Source organism: Trichosurus vulpecula, chromosome 4, assembly GCF_011100635.1.
Source record: "Trichosurus vulpecula isolate mTriVul1 chromosome 4, mTriVul1.pri, whole genome shotgun sequence".
Taxonomy (NCBI): domain Eukaryota; kingdom Metazoa; phylum Chordata; class Mammalia; order Diprotodontia; family Phalangeridae; genus Trichosurus; species Trichosurus vulpecula.
This window is the reverse complement of record NC_050576.1, coordinates 46,081,222-46,100,572: the sequence shown is the minus strand read 5'-3', so window position 1 is coordinate 46,100,572 and position 19,351 is coordinate 46,081,222. Positions and strand designations below refer to the sequence as shown.

General features: G+C 41.2%; 1 protein-coding gene across 1 annotated transcript in view; it reads left to right on the top strand.

Annotated features, from left to right (window-relative positions):
- Window positions 1–2,549: 2,549 nt before the first annotated feature.
- Window positions 2,550–19,351, top strand: part of RPF1 (ribosome production factor 1 homolog) — a 33,994-nt gene continuing 17,192 nt past the window's right edge. The window contains exons 1-3 of the mRNA XM_036757891.1: window positions 2,550–2,834; window positions 11,635–11,691; window positions 17,020–17,100. Of these exons, the coding sequence (XP_036613786.1) occupies window positions 2,601–2,834; window positions 11,635–11,691; window positions 17,020–17,100 (372 nt within the window). The 5' untranslated portion in view covers window positions 2,550–2,600. The remainder of the gene's footprint in view (window positions 2,835–11,634; window positions 11,692–17,019; window positions 17,101–19,351) is intronic.

Genomic DNA, 19,351 nt, shown 5'->3' with positions numbered 1-19,351 from the left:
TAGGAAATATACCTCCAGGGAAGCAGGAAGACATCATAGATCAATTGGGCTACTCTCATAATCGTAGTCAATAAACTATATGGCACAATTCAATCTTCTGCTGCTTCCTGACATTTTAAAGAGTTAGACAAAAGCCACATTTATCATCATGTTGCTTGTGAATCAGTAAACCTGACAACATAAAAATTGCTTAACCCTGATTCCCATGAAAAGGATTCATTTTGTGTCTTTAGAATTATTCTGTGGCAGTTAGGAACACACTCCAGGCACTAATGGATCAAATTTTCTGAAGCAGATCTAGGTCAGAAACTTGTTTGTACTTTACACTATGGAACTTATTTGCTGGGTTCCAGAGCCCCCAAAATGTCAGATGTAAAGTAAATAGGCAGAGACTGTGGCAGTAGTTAGTGCTTTGGACCCCACAACAACCCTATGAGGCAAGGGGTTCTTAATCTGCAGTCTGTGGACAGATTTCTGGGGGTCAGTGACTTGGATGCAAAAAGTTATTTTTATTTTCACTAACTGCTAACTGAAAGTTAGCATTTCCTTCAGTTATGGATATAGGCAACAAGCAGCTGCATTAGCAGTATTTTAACCTTTGTCACCAATAGAACTCAAATATATTTTGTATCATACTACAGGTGTTGCACATATCTCTGAATGTCATTTACACTCATCACTACTCTGAAATTACTGTATTTATTAGATCGAGGGCTGGATGGATCATCATGAGGTGGAAGTCTTCTATCTACCTAATGTATTTAGATATAATGGGTTTCCTCTGGAATCCTCTGTATTTTATTTTATGCATTTAACAACATGATTTTGAGAAGGAGCCCACAGACCTGGTCAGGCTGTTGAAGGGTGGAGATTCATGAAACCAAAAGTGAAGAGCCCATGGTATCTATAGGCATTATCTTGGAATCTGCATGGCACAACAGAAAGCGCTGAAATCTGGTGTCCGTGGACCTGGGTTTGAATCTCTACTCTTCTACCACTTAGTACCTGTGTGATCATGGTTAAGTGATTTCACCTTTCAGCCTCAGCATCTTCTATGAAAGGGTTAGATCAGAGTTGTCAAACATGCTGCAGGGGACTACTCTATAACCCTCTTTAGAGTAGCCAGAACCAGATTAAAATGTAATTGGGAAATATTTAACATAAAATAAATAAAAATACAATAAAATACACATAACATTGCATTTGAAATCTAAGACAATACACTGCCTGCAGGGATCCTTATGTACAGATTAGTGAGTCCCCATTTCTGTTAAAGTGGACTAGATGACCTCTATAAGGTCCATTCCTGCTTTAGGTGTATAAGAGCTTTAATTGGGAGATGACGAAACTGAGCTTAGAGAAATGAAGTTATTTGACTTTCCCATGGTAACCATGGTCTTTCCTGAATCTAAATTCAAAGGCATATAGTTAATGCAATGTCTTTTTTGGGGGGTGGGGGGAGGATTTCTAGGATATATCTGGAATGCTGGAAATATAATGAAAAGAAAAAAATGAAAATGGTGGAAATGGCTAGAAAGGACCTCCAGGTTAGGAGTAAGTTCAATGATCTCTAGCTTTGTCAGCAGCTTTTCGAAATTCATTCATTCGTTCAACTAACACCCAAATTAACATAAATAGGGTACTAGCTGGTTAGGAATGGGCAGAGATCTGGAAGACACATTCCCTAACTTTAAGGCGTTTATGTCTAATTGGTCTAATTGAGAAGAATGCTATATTTGGGAAACAGCAAGTAGATTTTGGTTGGAATATGGAATGTGTCAGAGAGGATGAAACTGGAATAGGAAGACTTAGAGGATGGAGACAATTCCATTTTGTCTTTGAAGCCTCAGTGCCCAGCAGTGCCTACCATGAATGGCTGTTGATTTTTTTTTAATTGTTTTGGTTGAGATGACCTGAGATTCCAGGACCATAGGTTTAGAGCTGAAAGGGGACGTTAGATCCTAGAGGCTAGTATCTAGACCATTGCTCCTTTTATGATAAAGGAGGAAACTAGGACCCCAGGGAGGTTGTGAGGTGCCCATAACAGCAAAGGCAGCATCCAGAACTCAGAACCTGGCCCCCTCCTCTCAGCTTCGACCTCTCTCCTCTCTTTCCCCTTCCCCATCTCCTAACCCTCCTTTCTCCCTCCTCCTCTCCCTCCCTTTTCTCCCCATTCTGAATCCTCTTCCTCGAAATCCTCCCCCTCCCTTCTCTTCTTTCTCCTTCTCCCCATCCTTTTCTCCCTTTCCCCTCTCCTCCCTCCCACCCCCTTGATTCTTCTCTTCCTTTTTTCCTCTTTCTTCTCCCTAATTTCCCCTCTTCCCCCTCCCAGCCCTCTTCTCTGCCCCCTCTCTCTTCCTTCTCCTTCTCCCTCTTTCTAGCTCTTTCTCTTCCCCTTCACCTATCCCTTTCCTCCTCCCTCTTCTTTCTCCTCTCCCCCTCCCCTCCCTTTCCCTCTCTTCCCCGCCCCCTCTGCTCCTCCTCCCCCTTCTCTTCTCCAAAGCCCAGACCCTAGGTCGGTGACCCGGAAGTTCATGTCAGCAGTAGCCGGAAGCGGAAGTGTGTGCAGTCGGGCCCGTTCGCAGGCCGGAGGCCTAAGCATGGTGCGCAGCGGGGAAGCTGGCGGCGGAGGCGAGGACCGGCGGGGCGGGAAGCGGAAAGCTTCGGCCGAGGCCCCTCGGGAGGCCCCCGAGGATGGGGCGACGGAGAACGAGGCCCCGGAGCAGCCCCAGCCGCGGCCCGCGGCCTTCCCGCCGGGTTTCAGCATCTCGGAGATCAAGAACAAGCAGCGGCGCCACTTCATGTTCGTGCGCTGGAAGCAGCAGCAGCGAAAGGTGCCCGAGGCCAGGGGGCGGGGCGGGGCGGGATGATTCTGGGAGAACCATTCGGGACCTCGGTCTTCTTCTCTTTAAGACGGAGGAGGCCGACTCTCCCCGGGGCTGGGTGGCAGCGGCTGGCGTTCTGCCCAAGGCCCGGGGGTGGCCTGTAGTGCGTGGCCGGCCCTGGGGGCGGCGGCCGGCGGGGTTCCAGGCACCCCTCCCCCCACCCGCGGTCTTCCCCTACCTCGGCGGACGGACGGAGCCCTCGGCCCCAGCCCCCCGGCCCCGTTCTGCCTGTGCCAGCCGGCACGTTCTCCTACACTGCGGTCACCGCCAGGCCCCGCTCCGCGTGCCCAGACGCGGGGCTCGGACCTCCTCGTGACGGCCCCTCAAGCGCTTGAGGACCGCTGTCAGCACCTCTCTCCCCTCGGCACCCCGGCATTTAGAGCCTGCCCGGCGCCGTCCTGGATAAAAATAGTAATAATTACTATAGCTGCCATATATACAGCGCCTGCTCTGTGCCAGGCCCTGGGCCAAGCCTTTACGAGGATCATCTCATTAGATCCTCCCAGCAACCCTGGGAGGATAGGAGATATTGTTAACCCTGTTCATTTTACAGCAGAGGAAACTGAGGCAGACTGAGATTAAGTTACTTGCCCAGAGTCTGGTAAGTCCCAGGCAGGATATGAACTCGGGTCTTCCTGATTCCAAGCCCAGCACTCTTGCCACTGGGCAACTTAGCTGTCCTCCTTTAGATATTTCGCCCCTTACAAATGTCCTTAACCCGCGGTACCCAAGAAATGGGCACGGTCCTCCAAATGAGGTCCGATAAGGGTGTACCTTCTGTCTTCCTGGAAGCTGTGCTCTTGTCAGCGCAGCCCAAGACTGCATTAGCTTTCTTTTGTGTCTGCTGAAACTCCCAGAATAACTGCTCTCTAATTATACCCCCCCCCCATGTTTATGAAGTTGGTTTTTGGTCGCTCACTTGCAGAACTCTGTGTCTGCTATCCCCGTTGAATTTCATTTGTTAGATTCAATCCAAAGCTCCAGATCGTTTTGGGTCCCAAGTCTGTCATTCTTGGTGCTACCTTTTCCTCCTAGCTTTGTGTTATCTTCAGATGTGACAAATAGACTATTTACAGGCGTGCTAGGAGGAACAATAATTTTAGTGCTGGGCCTGGAGTCAGGAAGACCTGCATTCAGATTTGGCCTGGACAAGCGACTTAACCTCGGTTTGCCTCAGTTTCCTCATCTGTGAAATGGGAATGATAATAAAAGCACCTACCTCTAAGGGTTGTTGTGAGGATCAAATGAGATAATATTTGTAAAGTGCATAGTACAGCGGCTGGCACATAGTAAGCATTATGTAAATGTTAGGAATAGCAATAATAATTATATTTGGCATGTATGCCTTTATTCATTTCAGGGCCAGGCACAGATCCCTGGAGTCTTTTCTTCCATTGGAGTCCTCCCGTTAGTTCAGCAGTGAACCATTACCCACTGCTCTCAGGAATCCGCAGACATCTAACCAATTCTAAATACGTTTGATTGTAATATTAACTGATTCATGACTCTACATCAACTAGAATAGTATAGGATACTTTGTTAAAGTATTGGCTTCAGTAAAGGTAAGCTATGTTCATAGCAGTTGCCTCATCTCATTGAGTAACCCTGTCAGAAAGTGAAGTGAGTGTGGTGTGGCCTGACCTGTACTTGATGGAACTTTGCTGGTTCTTCTGATCACTACTTCCTGACCTACATGTTCACTGACCATTTCTTTAATGATCTGTTCTAGAATTTTCCCAGGATTCAAAGCCAAGTTTAGGAAGCCTATAATTTTCAGACTCTGTCTTTTTCATTGTTTGAGAATTGAGATAACATTTGACTTTTTCCAACTTGTACCATCACCTTTTTCCATGATCTTTCAGTAATCACTAATGGTGCTTCCAAATCGAATTTGTGTGGTGTTTCAGAATGAGGATGCTGTTCATCTGACCAGAGGACTTTGGTTTATCCAGGGCAGCTAGGTGCTTTCTAACTGTTTTCTTACACCTCAGGTATCAACTCTCACTTGGCAGTGGCTAGGTTCAAATCCATTTTCCAACACGTAAATATTCTGATAGCCTCAGTTGTCTCCTCTGTAGAGTGGAGAGGGTGATAATGTCTGTTGTACTTGCCTCACAGTACTTTGTGAAAATCAAATGAGGCAAAGATGGGACTGATTTTGTTACTCCCCAATTCGATAAACTCCAGGGGCTGCCTGTTACTTCAGGGATCAAATAGGAAGTCCTTTGTTTGGTGTTTAAAGCCTTTCCCAACCTACTTTTCCCAGTCCTATTATACCTCATTCCCTTTCATGTGGACTGTGTTTCAGTCAAACTAGCTTTCTTACTGTTGATCATACAAGATACTACATTTCTGTACTTCTACATTGGCTGTTTCCTAGGCCTGGAATTCACTCCCTTCTTACCTGTACCTCTTAGAATCCTTGGTTTTATACATATTTATATGTACAAATCTTCCCTGGCTAAATTATAAGCTTCATGAAGGCAGGAACTGTTTTACTCTTTTTTATTATGAATTTTAGCAAACACCAAATTAAAATGAGCATTATAGGAGAGGAGAGGATTGTACACGAAGTTGAATGTTATATAGGATTTGCTTTTCTCACATATGTACATATCTTTACTGGGCTAGATTATAAATGCCTTGAGGGCAGCGACTGATTCATTTTCACTTTTCCATGTACATTGGAGAACAGAATATTGAACCTGAAACTGAGAACCTCTGCTAAATAGAGGTAACATTTATTTTAAAGTCTATAATAAGTAGAACAAGTAACTTTTCAAAGCTGTCTTGTTTATGATTTCTTCTGGCTGCCTTTCTGTTCTGTTTTTTGGTGATGCTGGTAGACCCCAGTCCCAGTCCCTACCTCCTTCTCCCTCCTCTGATGAAAAAAAAAAACAAAACAGAAAAACAAAAACCTTGTAACCAAAATGCAGTTAAGCAAAACAAATTCCCATGTTGGCCACCACTGTTTTACTTTTGTACCCCTCTGCTGAGCACCAATTTCAATTGTATCTATGCATATTAACCTAATTCTGTATAGTCAGACCTCTTCTATCTCTTCCAAGCTCTACTTCACCAGCTTCCTGTTGGTATCTCCAACTGAATGTCTGGGTGGTAGCTTGAAATCTGAATATCAAAATAAAACTGGGATTTCTCTCTAACTTCCTCCAAGACTCCATTTCTATATAGGGTGCTTCCATCCTTTTAGTTTCCTAGTTTTGTAATCTTAATAATCATTTATTAAGCACCTGCCATAGTGCTACACTCTGGAGACACAAAGAAAGGCAAAAATAGGCCCTGCCCACAACAAGGGATGCTGTCTAATGGGGAAGACCACATGCAAGCAATTATATACAACAAGATATACATGGGATAAATTGGAGATAGTCTCAGGGGATGCAATAGCACTGAGGCACACTGGGAAAGGTTTATTGTAAAAGGTTGGATTTTAGCTGAGAGTTGAAGAGCCAGCATCAGGCTTGGGGAGGATGGCCAATGGAAAGCACTTAGTTGGGAGTTGGAGTGTCTTTTGTGGGAAACAACAAGGAGGCCTCTGTTGCTGGATTGTAGAGTGTGTAGAGGACGGTTAGGTATAAAAAGCCTAATGGAATTTTACGTTTGATCCTAGAGGAATTAGGGAACCGCTGGAATTTCTTGAATAGGGGAATAATGTGTTAAAACTGCTTTAGGAAGGTCAGTTTGTCACTTGAGTGAAGGGTATCCTGGAGAGGGGAGAGACTTGAGACAGATGGAAGGAGACCATCCAGAAGGCTATTGCAGTCATCTAGGTCTGAGGTAACTCTACTTCTCCTCCTTCCATATATCCCACATGCAATCAGTTGGCAAGTCTTGGCTATTTCACCTCCATGACATCTCAACCGTTTTATTCATTTACGTGGCCATCACTCTAATTCAGTCCCTCCTCTACCCTGGACTTTTGCAGCAGCCTTCTAATTGGGTACGCAGCTTTCAATCTCCCTTCAATTCATATGAAATATAGCTATTAAAATATTCCTAACCATGTTTTGTCACTCCTGCTCAAAAGAAGTTCACTGGCTCCCTGTTGCCACTAGGATCTTTTACACTTTGACCCCAGCCTACTTTTCCTGGTTTCTATCACATTTACTCTCCTCTATTCATTTGTTGTCCATCTTTAGCTTTTTCACTCCTCCCTCAGAGGCAGCTAGTGGCCCGTGTCTGCACTGCTGACTCATGAATCCAGAAGACACTTACTAGCTGTGTGATCCTGGTTAACTTCTGTCTGCCTTGCTTTCTTTAGAAGCACCTGCCTGCAGGGCTGTTGTGAAGATCAAGTGAGATAAAATTTGTGAAAATACTTAGCACAGTGCCCAGCACATAGTAGGTGCTATATAAATGCTTCTTCCCTTCCCCTAGTTGGAATGCCCCCCATTCTTACCTCTTGGGATCACCGGCTTCCTTCAAGGCTTGGTCTGTGTCACCCTCCAGAAGACTTCATTGATCCTACACCCTTTCCCTTCTTGAAATGATGATGTTTATACTTGTCTTTGCGTTATATTTCACCAGCAGAGGAAATGATAGGTGACAATTATATAGCTCTCTAATGTTTATAAAGTGCTTTATACATATTCTCATTTGATCCTCACCACAGCTCTTTGTGGGAGGCATTACTACTCCTATTTTAAGATGAGGAAACTGAGGCTCAGGTTGTGATTCACAGTTACAGAATCCCAATTTTAGAACTGGAAAGGACCTGGGAGGCCATCAAAGCAACTGAAATAAAGTCACCTGACAAGTGGTTAGCTAGTCTTTGATTGAAGGTATCCTGTGATGGTGATATTTAGTACCACCACTTCTGAAACAATGCATTCTGCTGTTGAGTTATTCTTATTGTTAGAAAAATGTTCCTACCATCAATCCTGATTTGCCTCTTTTCAGCAACTACTTTTTGCCCTTCGCTCTGCTCTCTGTTGTCAAATAGAACAAATTTAATTCTTCTTTCATGTGAGAGCCTCTCAGGTACTTGGAGACAGTTGTTGAGTCCTATCTCCCCTACCCTCAAGCCTCTTTCTAGACTAAAAATCCCCAGGTTTTTCAGCTGGTCCCTTTGGCATGGATTGGAGGCCTTTCGCCATTCTGCTGGGTTCTTGGTGCTCCGGTTTATGCGCTCTTCTTAAGATGTGGTGCCCAGAACTAAACGTGTGTGTGGCCTGACCAGAGGGGATTGCTACAGCAGGACCATCACTTTTTTTCTAGAAGCTCTTCCTTTTTAGTAGAGCCCAGAAGTGCATTAGTGGTTTTGGTCGCCATATCACATTGTTGACTAATACTGAGTTTTCCAGCCATTAAAACCCCCAGATCTTTTTCAGACGAACTGTCGTCTAACCATGCCCCTGCCATCTTGAGGTTTTTTCCTTTTCTTTTTCAACCTGAAGCATACGTCTTCTTATTTAAAATTCATCAGACTATAAGCTTGAGAGTGGGGATTTTTTCATTCATTGTATTTATATTATAGGCTCCTATCACAGTGCGGGGCAAATAGTAGATGCCTAATAAGTTCTTGTTGGTCGATTGAACCCCATTAAATTTAATCCTATTCAGTACCAGTATGCTGGTCTAGCAAGATCTTTTTGGTTACTGATTCTCAACCACTGTTTGCTGTCTCTTAACAGCTGTGTTTCTTCTGCAAATTTGATAAAGATATCATATACCTTTATCCAGGCCATTGATTAAAAAGGTTACAGGGCCAAACACAGATCCCTGAAACGCTCTACTGGAGACCTCCCGTCCCTTCTCTAACTCCAAATCCAGTTCTATTTCCATTATCTCTTGGGCAGGTGACTTCAATTAATCAAGAACAATAAATACTATCTTATTTATCCCTTTTCTCCTTGTTGTTCAGTTGTACCCGATTCTTTGTGACCCCATTTGGAGTTTTCTTGGCAGAGATATTGGTTTGCCGTTTTCTACTCCAGTACATTTTATTGATGAGGAAACTGAGGCAAACAGAGTTAAGTGACTTGCCCTGGGTCAAACAGGTAGGCCAGATTGGACCGTAGAGAGACGAGTCTTCCTGACTCCATGCCTGGCACTCAGTGCGCTATGGCGCCCCCTGGCTGCCCCATCCCCTTCCTGTCACCTCCCTGTGAGACACTTTAGTTCCCATTCTTGCCTGTCCATAGGTGATTTTCTTTGGCAGAGAAAACAGTCTCATAGTGAGAGCTCAGAAGCCTTCTTTCCGTCATAAATTATAATCCTGCCTGCCCAAAGTAGCAGCCTTATTTCCTCTTTGATCCTTTTCTTTCCCTCACTATAGCGTCAAAAAACAAAAACCTTTTTGTTGACCTAGCTTTCCTCCCCAGCCTCAGCTTATTCAGAAATTTAGCACTCCTGACCCCATTTTTATGGTACTCTGCTCCAAATTTGTGTTCATCCTTTGTCACCTCTGTCTTCTGTATATATCTTTTTAAAGTCTAAGTTGCTTGGTGAGTTCTCTGTACATTCATATCAGGTTCTACAGACAATTCCCATTTTTCTTCCTCATTGGAATTGTTCCCCTTTAAGTTGTAAGAATTTCCCGTCTCTCCTGAACTGAATTCCCTTGTCAAATTTTAGTCTACGAGGTACTAACTAATCTTGCTCCGAACTCTTTCTCACCCACTTCCCCAGAAGCTAGGGTGTTTGCCAAACTATGTCTTATCTGCCCTCTCCTCTGTCATAAACTCTAAATGGTAGTGGGCATTTCCTTGCAAGGTGCCGACTATTTCCACCCTAGCAACCAGTTCTTCTCTATTGGTCAGAATAGTCAACGTCATCCTTATTGATTTGCTTTTCATTCTTTTGAAGGTTGTAATTATCATTAAGGTGAGTTGAGAGATTTTTAACTGCTCTCCTTTCAGCAGAGATATATAACTCCGGCAGATGTGTGGATAATTTCCCCCATCATTACTATATCATGACTTTGTGTCAGGCTTATTATCATATTCCTTATTTGTTTGCTTTCTGTCCAGGCGGTATGTAGTGTATTTTGATGACAGATTAGCTTCTGTTTGTCACTCCATAGATCAGCCTAGGTGCTCTCTCTCTGCCGTGTTTCCCCTCTTAGTTCCTTCCTTGATTTCCTCACATGAAAATATGTTTTTAGTATGCTGTCTCCTACTGCCTGTGCTCCCTTTTTACCTCATTCAAAGCAATAGCTATGAGGTTGCACAGATAGGGATTGTGTGAGGCAGGATTCAAACAGGGGTCTTCTTATCCACTATTCCATGCTGCGTATTCCTTGAGGACAGGCACTGGCTTTTCATTTTGTCTTTGTATCTTTAGTTTCTAGCACAGTACCTTTTACATAGTAGGGACTTAATAAACATTTTTGGGTTGGATTGGGATGTGATGTAAACATGCAAAAATTGGCTACAGCTAAGTGGAATGGGACCTTAAATGCTAGACTGAGGAGTTTGTGTTTGCTTCTCTAGGCCACAGGGAGTCTGAACTGCTTCAGAAGGAAGGAGTGTGGCATCAATCAGCAAGTTATTAAATGCCTACTAGATGTCAGTCACTGTACTAGGTATTAGTTGAGAAGAGAATATAGATATGGGACATAATCTATGCTTTAATACCTATGCTTTTAACCTCTTCTAACAGCTATGTGGAGAATGGATTGGAGAGGGGAGGAACTATAAGCAGGGGTCTAATCAGAGGCATTCGTTTAGATAGTAGGTGATTATAGCAGAAAAAGTGCTAGATTTGAAGGCTGTGGAGACCTAGGTCCTTCATTTACAACCTGTTTGACCGTAGGCAGATTACCACCTCTCTTGAAACTGAGCTTCCTTAGTTATGGAATGAGGGGGCTGGCTTAGAATTCCAAGGCCTTTTCTTGCTCTAAATCTATGATCCTATGCTACCCATTAGGTAAGTGCGTGACACTGTGAAATGTGGACAGAATTTAAAGTAAACTGAAATGTTGCTTTTATGATGTGCTCTCCTTCAGCAAAATCTGCCGAAGCTAGTTCTAAAAAGGTTAGCAATGAATTAAGAAGCACAGTACAATTCGTGACATTTAGAATCCCAAGCCTGCTCTGCAGAATTTTTATCTACTTTGACTAAAAGCAAAAGAAGGTTACTGCAGGGAATTTTGTGATTCACCATCCCACCACCACCAGACGTTTATATAGGACTTCAAGATCTGTAAATTGCTTTACATACATGATCTCATTTAACCCTCACAGCATCCCTGGGAAGTGAGTTTTATAGCCAATTATTCCTGTTTTACAGAGGGAGAAACCAAGGCTCAGAGAGATCAAGTCATTTGCCCTTGTCACCCAATTTGTAAGGTTTGGAGGTGGGCTTCAAATGGTTGTAAGCCCAGAGCACTTTCATTGTACCATGTTGCCCCTCATAGTGGAAAAGAGCACAAAAGCACTTGTAAAGAGAAAAAAAGAAAATGCTTGGCCCATAATAGGCAACTGATGAATGATTTGAGTTTTAGAATTTTAATGAAGGAAAGGTGGGTGTTGCTTAATCAAAGAAAGGAGATAATTGGTAAAGGATTACTGTTAAATCTTCATTTGATGGGTCAAACAATGCTTTGCCTTGTATACATGGACATTATTTTGAGTTGAAATCTATATTTTAAAAACAATGCTAAGAGGTATCTTCATAGCAGATAGTGATTGACAGCTTTAAATGATTTTCAAGGCTTTATTTAAATAATCTTTAATAATTTTTAGTGTACACGTCTGATATAATTTTTATTTTTTTTATCCTTTAGGAAAAATTGGCAGCTAAGAAAAAACTTAAAAAAGAGAGAGAGGCACTTGGAGATAAGGTAAATTTAACTTTTTGTGATTTCTGTTTTGTGCGCTCAGAAATAACTCAACAGACTGAATACATATTGTTATGAACACAATAGGAACTAAATAAATGTGGCCACTGGGGGAGCTACAAAATTAATAGATGTGATACCTCTTAAAGTTTATAGTCTAGAGGAGGGGAAGAAATCAAAACAAGCAACTGCCTGATAGATATAGTAATTAGAGCAGGTACAAAATAAAGTCATATGTGATATTTAAGGGGAGAGGTCTACAGTGTGGATCAGGGAAGACTTGGTACAAGTGATGGCTTTTGATTTCAGCTTAAAAAATGCAGGTAGGAGTTCAACAATTGAGGAGGGAGGTAAAGACTATTCTGACATTGAATATCATAGTGGGAAAGTTCCTCATGTGTTTGGCAGACAGTCTTATTTAGCTATAGAATGGAATGCATAGAGAGAAATTCTCTGAAGTAATAAAAATGCTAATACATGTTTCTCTCCCTTTGTGGTTGCAAAGCACTTCTCACAAAAACCTGAGGCACATAGGAAAGACAGGAAAGACAAGGTAGAACTAGACTGTAGAAGGCTTGGACTACCTGGCAAACGAGTTTGAATTTTACTCATTAGTCCATAGTTCATTGAAGATTTTCAGGCTGCAGAATGATGTGACCAGATCTCTGCATACAAAAGCTCATCCCGACAGTGCTTGGAGATAAACTGAAGGACAAGAGAGTGGAGGGAGAAGGGCATGTTAAACGAGCATTACCGCATCCCGGCAGTGCACGTAGTACCCCATCCATGCTCGTGGCACCCAGCTTTGTAGAGAAATGGGGGAGCCGGCAGTACACTTTCTTATACCTTCTTTAGGTACAAACTTGGTCCCTAAAAGGACAGTGCTCATGTTGGAGGTTTTGTTCTTTCCATTTGTTGTGATTGTTGTGAATCTGCTTATTTCACCCCATTAGTTCGTATGTTCACCCATGCTTCTGAAGTATTCATAATGGTGATTTCTTACAAAGCAGTGATAGTCTATTGCATTCATATACTCCACAATGGTTTTTAGCCATTTCTCAAACTATGGGCCTGCTTGTTTCTCAGTTTTTGCTATCACAAGCATGCTGCTCTGACTATCGTGTTGTATATGGATGAGAACCTTGTCTTTGACCTCCTTGGGGTATATGCCTTACAGTGGTATCTTTGGGTCAAAGGACATTTTAGTTACTTTTTTATATAATTCCAAATTGCTTTTCAGAAGAGTTGGACCAGTTTATAGCTCTGCTAACAGCATATTAATGTGTCAGTCTTTTCATATCTACTTTAACATGAACTATTCCCATCTTTTGTCATTTTTACCAATTTGCTGAGCATAAGGTGAAACCTCAGAATTGTTTTGATTTGCAGTCTTTTATTGTTAGTCGTTTGGAGAATTTTTCACATGGTTGTTAATAGGTTACAGTTTCTTTTAAGAACTCCTTAACCACTTACCCACTAGGGACCGGCTTTTGGTATCATAATATTTATTTCCTTATAGATCTTAGATATCAGACACTTATAAAAATATTTGATGCAAACGTTTTCCCCAGCGTACAGCTTCTGTTTACCCTAGTAGCATTGATAGTGTTTATGCAAAAGCCTTTCAATTTCATGTAACCAAAATCACCTATTTTATATTTTGTTTGGTTAAGAACCATCCCCCAGCCATATTTGTGAAAGTTTCATGGTATGGTTCTCTTCTAATCATCATATGGTATTGACTTGGTATATTTAGGTTGCACATCCATTTTGAAATTGTAGTATAAGTATATGGTGATATAAGTGTGTGTGTGTATGTATATGTGGTGTAAGTATAAGATACACTAGTATAAACCTAATTTCTGCCAAACTCTACTTTTCTGTTTTTCCTTACAGTTCTTATCAGGTAGGGAGAGCTTTCTCAAGCAATTTTCATTTTCAGGTTTTTTTTGTACACTTGGTTATTGAGATCAATTAATTTCTATTTCCTCCTTGTCTAGTTTTAATCATCATCAGATAGTTTTGAGGATTGCTGCTTTATAGTATGGATTTGAGATTTGGTAGTGCTGCCAGAAGTGCCAGATCTCAAAAGATGAAAATGGGAGAGAAGTGGAGGAATGCATTCCAGGAATGGGAACAACATTAATTTACTTCAGAATGTGAAGATAGAAAGAGGGGGGTAGGAAGTAGTCAATTTTGGTTTGAATGTAGAGTATTCGAAGGAGGAGTAATATGAGATAAAGATAGAAGGTGGAATCAGTCTTTGGAATCAGGCTATGGTGGGGCCAGATATCTTTTTGCCAGGATAAGAAGTTTATATTTTATTCCATTAAATTCAACATTTATTAGCATCTGCTGTGTGCATGTTGCTCTATTGGGAGAAAGCTAGAAATTTAGTAAGCAATGGGGAGTCATTGAAGGTTTTTGAGTGAAGGAGTGCCAGTATCTGAGAGGTACACTGAAAGTTGGTGTGTGCAGGCTGCAGGGGAAGAATGCACTGAAGAGGGGACAGGCAAGGAGCAGGAAGGCCAGCTAAGACAGTGGTTGGGGTAAGAAGGGTTGAGGACCCGAAGACCTGATTATGGCGACTGTAGAGAAGAGGGGGCAGGTGCACAAAATATTAGTACTTGGCAACTGATAGAATGTGGAGGAGGAAAAGGGAAATTTTAAAATGACCCAAGAGGTTTTCAGCCTAGGTGACTGGGAGGAGATGGACAGTGAAATAGAGACACTTGTGGGAGGACAGGCTTGGGGAAGAAAGAAAGTTCAGTTTGGGGCATGTTAAAAATGAGGCACCAAGAAGAGCTCCTTAACAGGCAGTTAGAAATATGGGACTGGAGCTCAGGGGAAAAGTCATGTCTGGATGGAGATATATATAGAGAGAAGAAGCTAGAAGGACTGAACTTCAAAGGAATGAATGCAAGGCAAAAAAAGCCTTTACCAGTGTCCCTGTTATGCTGATGCATTCCCTTTGAGATTACTTCCAATTTATCCTGTTGTATATATCTTGTTTGTAGCAATTATTTGCAAATTATCTCCATCCATTTGACTCTGAGCTACTTGAGGGTAGGAACTGGGTTTTGTTTTGTTTTGTTTTGCCTTTCTTTATATCCCCTGCCCTTAGCACAGTGTCTGGCACATTAGTGGGTACTTAACAATGCTTCTTGAGAGCCAGTGAAGGAGTGAAGGAGTCAGAGGTCATATAGGAAAGAGGATATAGAAGTATCATGGTTAATTCCCTGGGAAGGTCAAGGAGAATGAGGACTCCGCCCCCCCCCCCCCCCACACTCCTTTCCTAAAGGACATTCTGTTTGATTGGGTCACACTGAAGGAGAGCAGTTGTAGTAGAAGGGTAGGGCAGAAGGCAGTTTGTAAGGACCTAAGGAATGAATGGGTGAAGATGAAGTTAATCAGCAAACATTTATTAAGCTCTTACTATGTGCCAAGTACTGTGCTGTGCAGTTGGGATACAAAGAAAGGCAAAAATAGATCACTGCCCTCAAAGAGCTTACATTCTAATAGGAGAGACATGTTAATAAAGTTGTACCAGATGCTTACAGAGTAAAAGAAAGGTATCCTTAGAGTGGGGAGGCTCAAGTGACCCGGGGGGGGGGTGCAGACTGAGAATCCTCCCACAGAAGGTAGCACTTGAGCTGAGCCTTGAATGAATCTGGCAACGTCAGGAAGTGGAGGTGGAGTGTAAAAGCATCCTAGCGATGGTGGACAGTGTGTGAAAAGGCCCAGAGATAGAAGTGCAGCCATGTCATGATTGACTCTACAGCAAGTAGGCTAAGCCAGCATGGCTGGGTCGTGGTGTGTGGGATGGGAGTCCAGAGTGAGAAGACGGGCAGGTTAGGGAGGGGCCAGATTTGAAAAGTCTGAAATGCCAATGGTACAGTACCATCTCATTTTAGAGAAAACAGGAAATATTGATCGGGGTAAGGTGGTCAAACTCAACCTTTGGTAGCATGTAGCTACCAAAAGGAGGAATGATTGGAATGAGGAGAGACTTGAGACAAGGATACCAATTAGAAGAATTCCAAAATAGTTCAGGCAGGAAGTGATAGGTCTTGAACTAGTGCGGTAAATGTATGAGTAGAGATAAGAGAACATATGAAAGAGGTTGTGAAGGTAGAAATGACAAATCTGGCAGCTGGTTGGATATGTGGGGAGAGTAAGAGTGAGGATTCAGGGATGACAGCCAAGGTTTCAAACCTGGATGAGCAAGAGGATGGTGGTACCCTCAACGGCAATGAAATTTGAAAGAGGAATGTTTTGGAGAGGAGGGAGGAGATAATGAACTCTGTTTTGGATATATTAAGTTTGAGAGTGAAGGCAGTCAGCATAGACTGCTCTTTTGAGAGCAGGAATTCTTAACCTGGTGATCTGTACCCTTGTTTTTTAAATATTTTGGTCACTGTATTTCAACATTTCCTTCATAATGCCTTGAGTTTTATTTTATGCATTTAGCAACATGATTCAGCATAGGGGTCTTTAGGCTTCACCAGACTACTGTCCAAGGAGTCCATGACACAAGAAAAGTTTAAGAATTTTGTTCTAGTGGTTTGAATATGAGGGAGGAGAGCAAAACAATAGAATGAAGAGACAGAGTCAAGGAGAAGCTTTTTTTTTTTTGCTTAAAGGATGGAGAGACCTGCACGTATTTGTTGTCTGTGGAGAAGAAGCCAATTGAAGGGGAGAATTTCAAAGTATGTTAGAAAGAAGGGTTAGGACAACATTTCAGAAAAGACAGGAGGGGATGGGATGATAGGTATTGAACTGAAAAGAAATTTAGAGATTGCGTGTTCTAACGCCCTCATTTTACAGATGAATAAACTGAGACCTGGGGAGGCTAAGTTACTAGTTACTTGGTAAATGGGCCTGTGATTACAAATCCCCTGGAATCTGGATGTTGTCTACGTGTCTTTTTTCAGTTGTTTGTGTGTTTCTTATGGCAAACTTGTGTCACTGATGTTAGTTACACAGGATTTTCCTCCTTGCTTTCCCCTTTTGTTTTACCTTATTGGTGATTAGTTCTCCAGATCCCAGTGTAGTTTTTTTCCCACAGCGTTGCTGCCAAGCTTTGATCATTTCCATTTTTGTTAATATTTCTGCTAGAGGTTTTGCTGCCATAAAGAAGAGAAAATATATCTTATTTGGGGATTTTGCTTCTTAGTCTAGTGAGGAATTAAAAGTAAGGCTATAATAGGGTTTTTCTTTTGGGGACTGCTTTCATATTTAAATTGCCTTGACTCTCAAAATTAGTTTTACAAAAATGTGCGTGTGAAGTGTGTCTAATACTTGAAAATCAATACTTTTTTTTTAATCTAGGCACCACCAAAACCAGTGCCCAAGACCATCGAAAACCAGAGAGTTTATGATGAGACGATAGTCGACCCTAATGATGAAGAGGTAATTTTAGAAATTTTACATAAGATTGGGTAGCCATACCTTGTGTTTTATTTATTAGGTGTCAGTTTACATGTATATACTGCTATTTATTTTTACAAAGCACTTTTGGTTAAATTATCTTAACTGATTTTCACAGCTCTGTGAGGTAGTTCTTGCAGGTGATATAACCCTCACTTTACAGAGGAGGAAACTGAGGCGCAGACAAAGAGACTTGCTTGTTGTCACATAGCTGATAGGTTTGGGAAATTTGATTTGACCCTAGAATAGTACTCTTCTTGTTTTATTTCACTCTGCTCCCTCTCAGTTTTAAAACCAAAATGCTTTTGAAGGTATTCAGTTGACCCAATTATTCAGATTGTTGTATTTGATATTTTAATATTTATTCATTGTTGACTTAGCTATAGAACATAATTTCTGTTTTCTAAAAGCGTATAGTGTTTTGTGTTTGCATTCACTTTTTGATGTCACTTGTAGAATTTTTTGAGGCCTGATTATTATGTACTTAAAATTGTATTATGTGTTGAGATTTAAGACTCTTTTTGTCTTTGCATCTGGACTTTGATATCATTGGCATAACGAATTCTTGGGTGAGAAGACACCCTCTACTCATGTAGATCAGCAGATGTTCTCTGACTTAATGGTCCTAGAGTGTTTCAATGAGAGGTTCAGTCACTTGCTCAGGATCACACAGCCTGGATGAGTCAAAGGCAGAACTCAAACGCAGGTCTTCCAGATTCTGGGATGTGGCCTCTTATGAATTGGGATATTAAATTTTTATTCTCAAAATCAAATAAAACCCATTTCTTACAGTTGAGAGATATGTTTGTCTTTTAATGCCATGTTTGCCGTTAAACGTTTTGTTATGCAGTTATATCATTAGAGAGTTTGTGTTTGGTAGAAAATCCTTGACTTGATTTTGTAGTTTGATCTTTTACTGTGTGAAGCCATTGTGGTGAAACTAGTTTCAATTTGTATTTTTAAAATGTTGCTTAAACATATTTTTAAAATCAGTTGTCTAATTTAGTATAAAGTCTTTTAGAAAATGGCTTGTTTTTAATCCTCTGTGTGAAAGTGTTTGATTTGAGAATAAATTTAAATATGTTTATAGAAGAAGGGATTAAGAGTAAGGTTGTCATGTGAAGAGGAATAGATGGAGAGATTATCAGATGGATAGATGTTCTTTTCCTTGGAAGAGATACAAAGGTCTATGAACATTCAAGTAAATTTTGAAAGCCTGATCCTTTTCCCCGTCAGTATCAGCAAATAGGGAAAGACAGTGTGGTGGTAGGAGATGGGAAAGTTTTCAGTAACCATAGTAGTGGTTAATGCCTGATTATCTGTAATCTTGTGGGAGGAAAAAATAGCCCCCCAAAATAGTCAAAACTTCTTTTAAGAATTCAAAAACTTTTAAAAATCTGATATTTCAGTAAAAACTTATTTTTTCTGATAAAATTTTACTAAATATAAGTCCCAAAATAAAGATATACAAATTGAAAATAATCATTTTCAAACTATATCAATTCCAAAATTTGTAAAAGTTACACCTGAGTCAAGTGCCTGTCCCACATGACTGAGATGGCTTATGTGTGGCCAGAGGAGTTAAACCTTAACTAGAGTTCTTAATATAAAGTCTAAGGAATAAAGATTCACAGTGAACTGAAACCTGTGTTGGAAGCCAGGATCAAATGAATCAGTAGTGTCCCATGTTGTGGATGACTGTGAGTCTAAGGTACAATAAGTATATGCTTTTGCTGCATTGTCTACTTAGATAAGACTTTTTCTCAAATAGAAGCTGATAATTGAGTGGGAAAACATGATACTCTTTCAGTTAAGCATGCCCAGTGCCAGACCGTTAGGCTCCATGTCTGAGGCCTTCATTTAATTTGTTTCTTAAGTATAAAATATCCAAGAGGAAATCCTGTTGAATTTTGGCTGTACGGAAGCAAAACTGTGTGTGTCACCACTAGTTCGAAGGTCTACAATAGAAAGTTTTAAAACTCAAAAAAATAGTTTAAAAGATTTGAAAGGTGTCAAGGTATGTGTAATAATACTGCCCATGCAGGTGTCACTTTAACATATTTTGGGGTTGATATCTTTTGAAAATGATTAATTTTCAACTTGGGACTTATATTTAGTAACATTTTTATCAGAAAAACAACTTTTTATTGAAATGGTAAATGTAAAATATTTTTGAATTCTTAAAAGAAGTTTTGACTAATTTTAGGACCCTTTTTTCCTCCCACAAGATTTT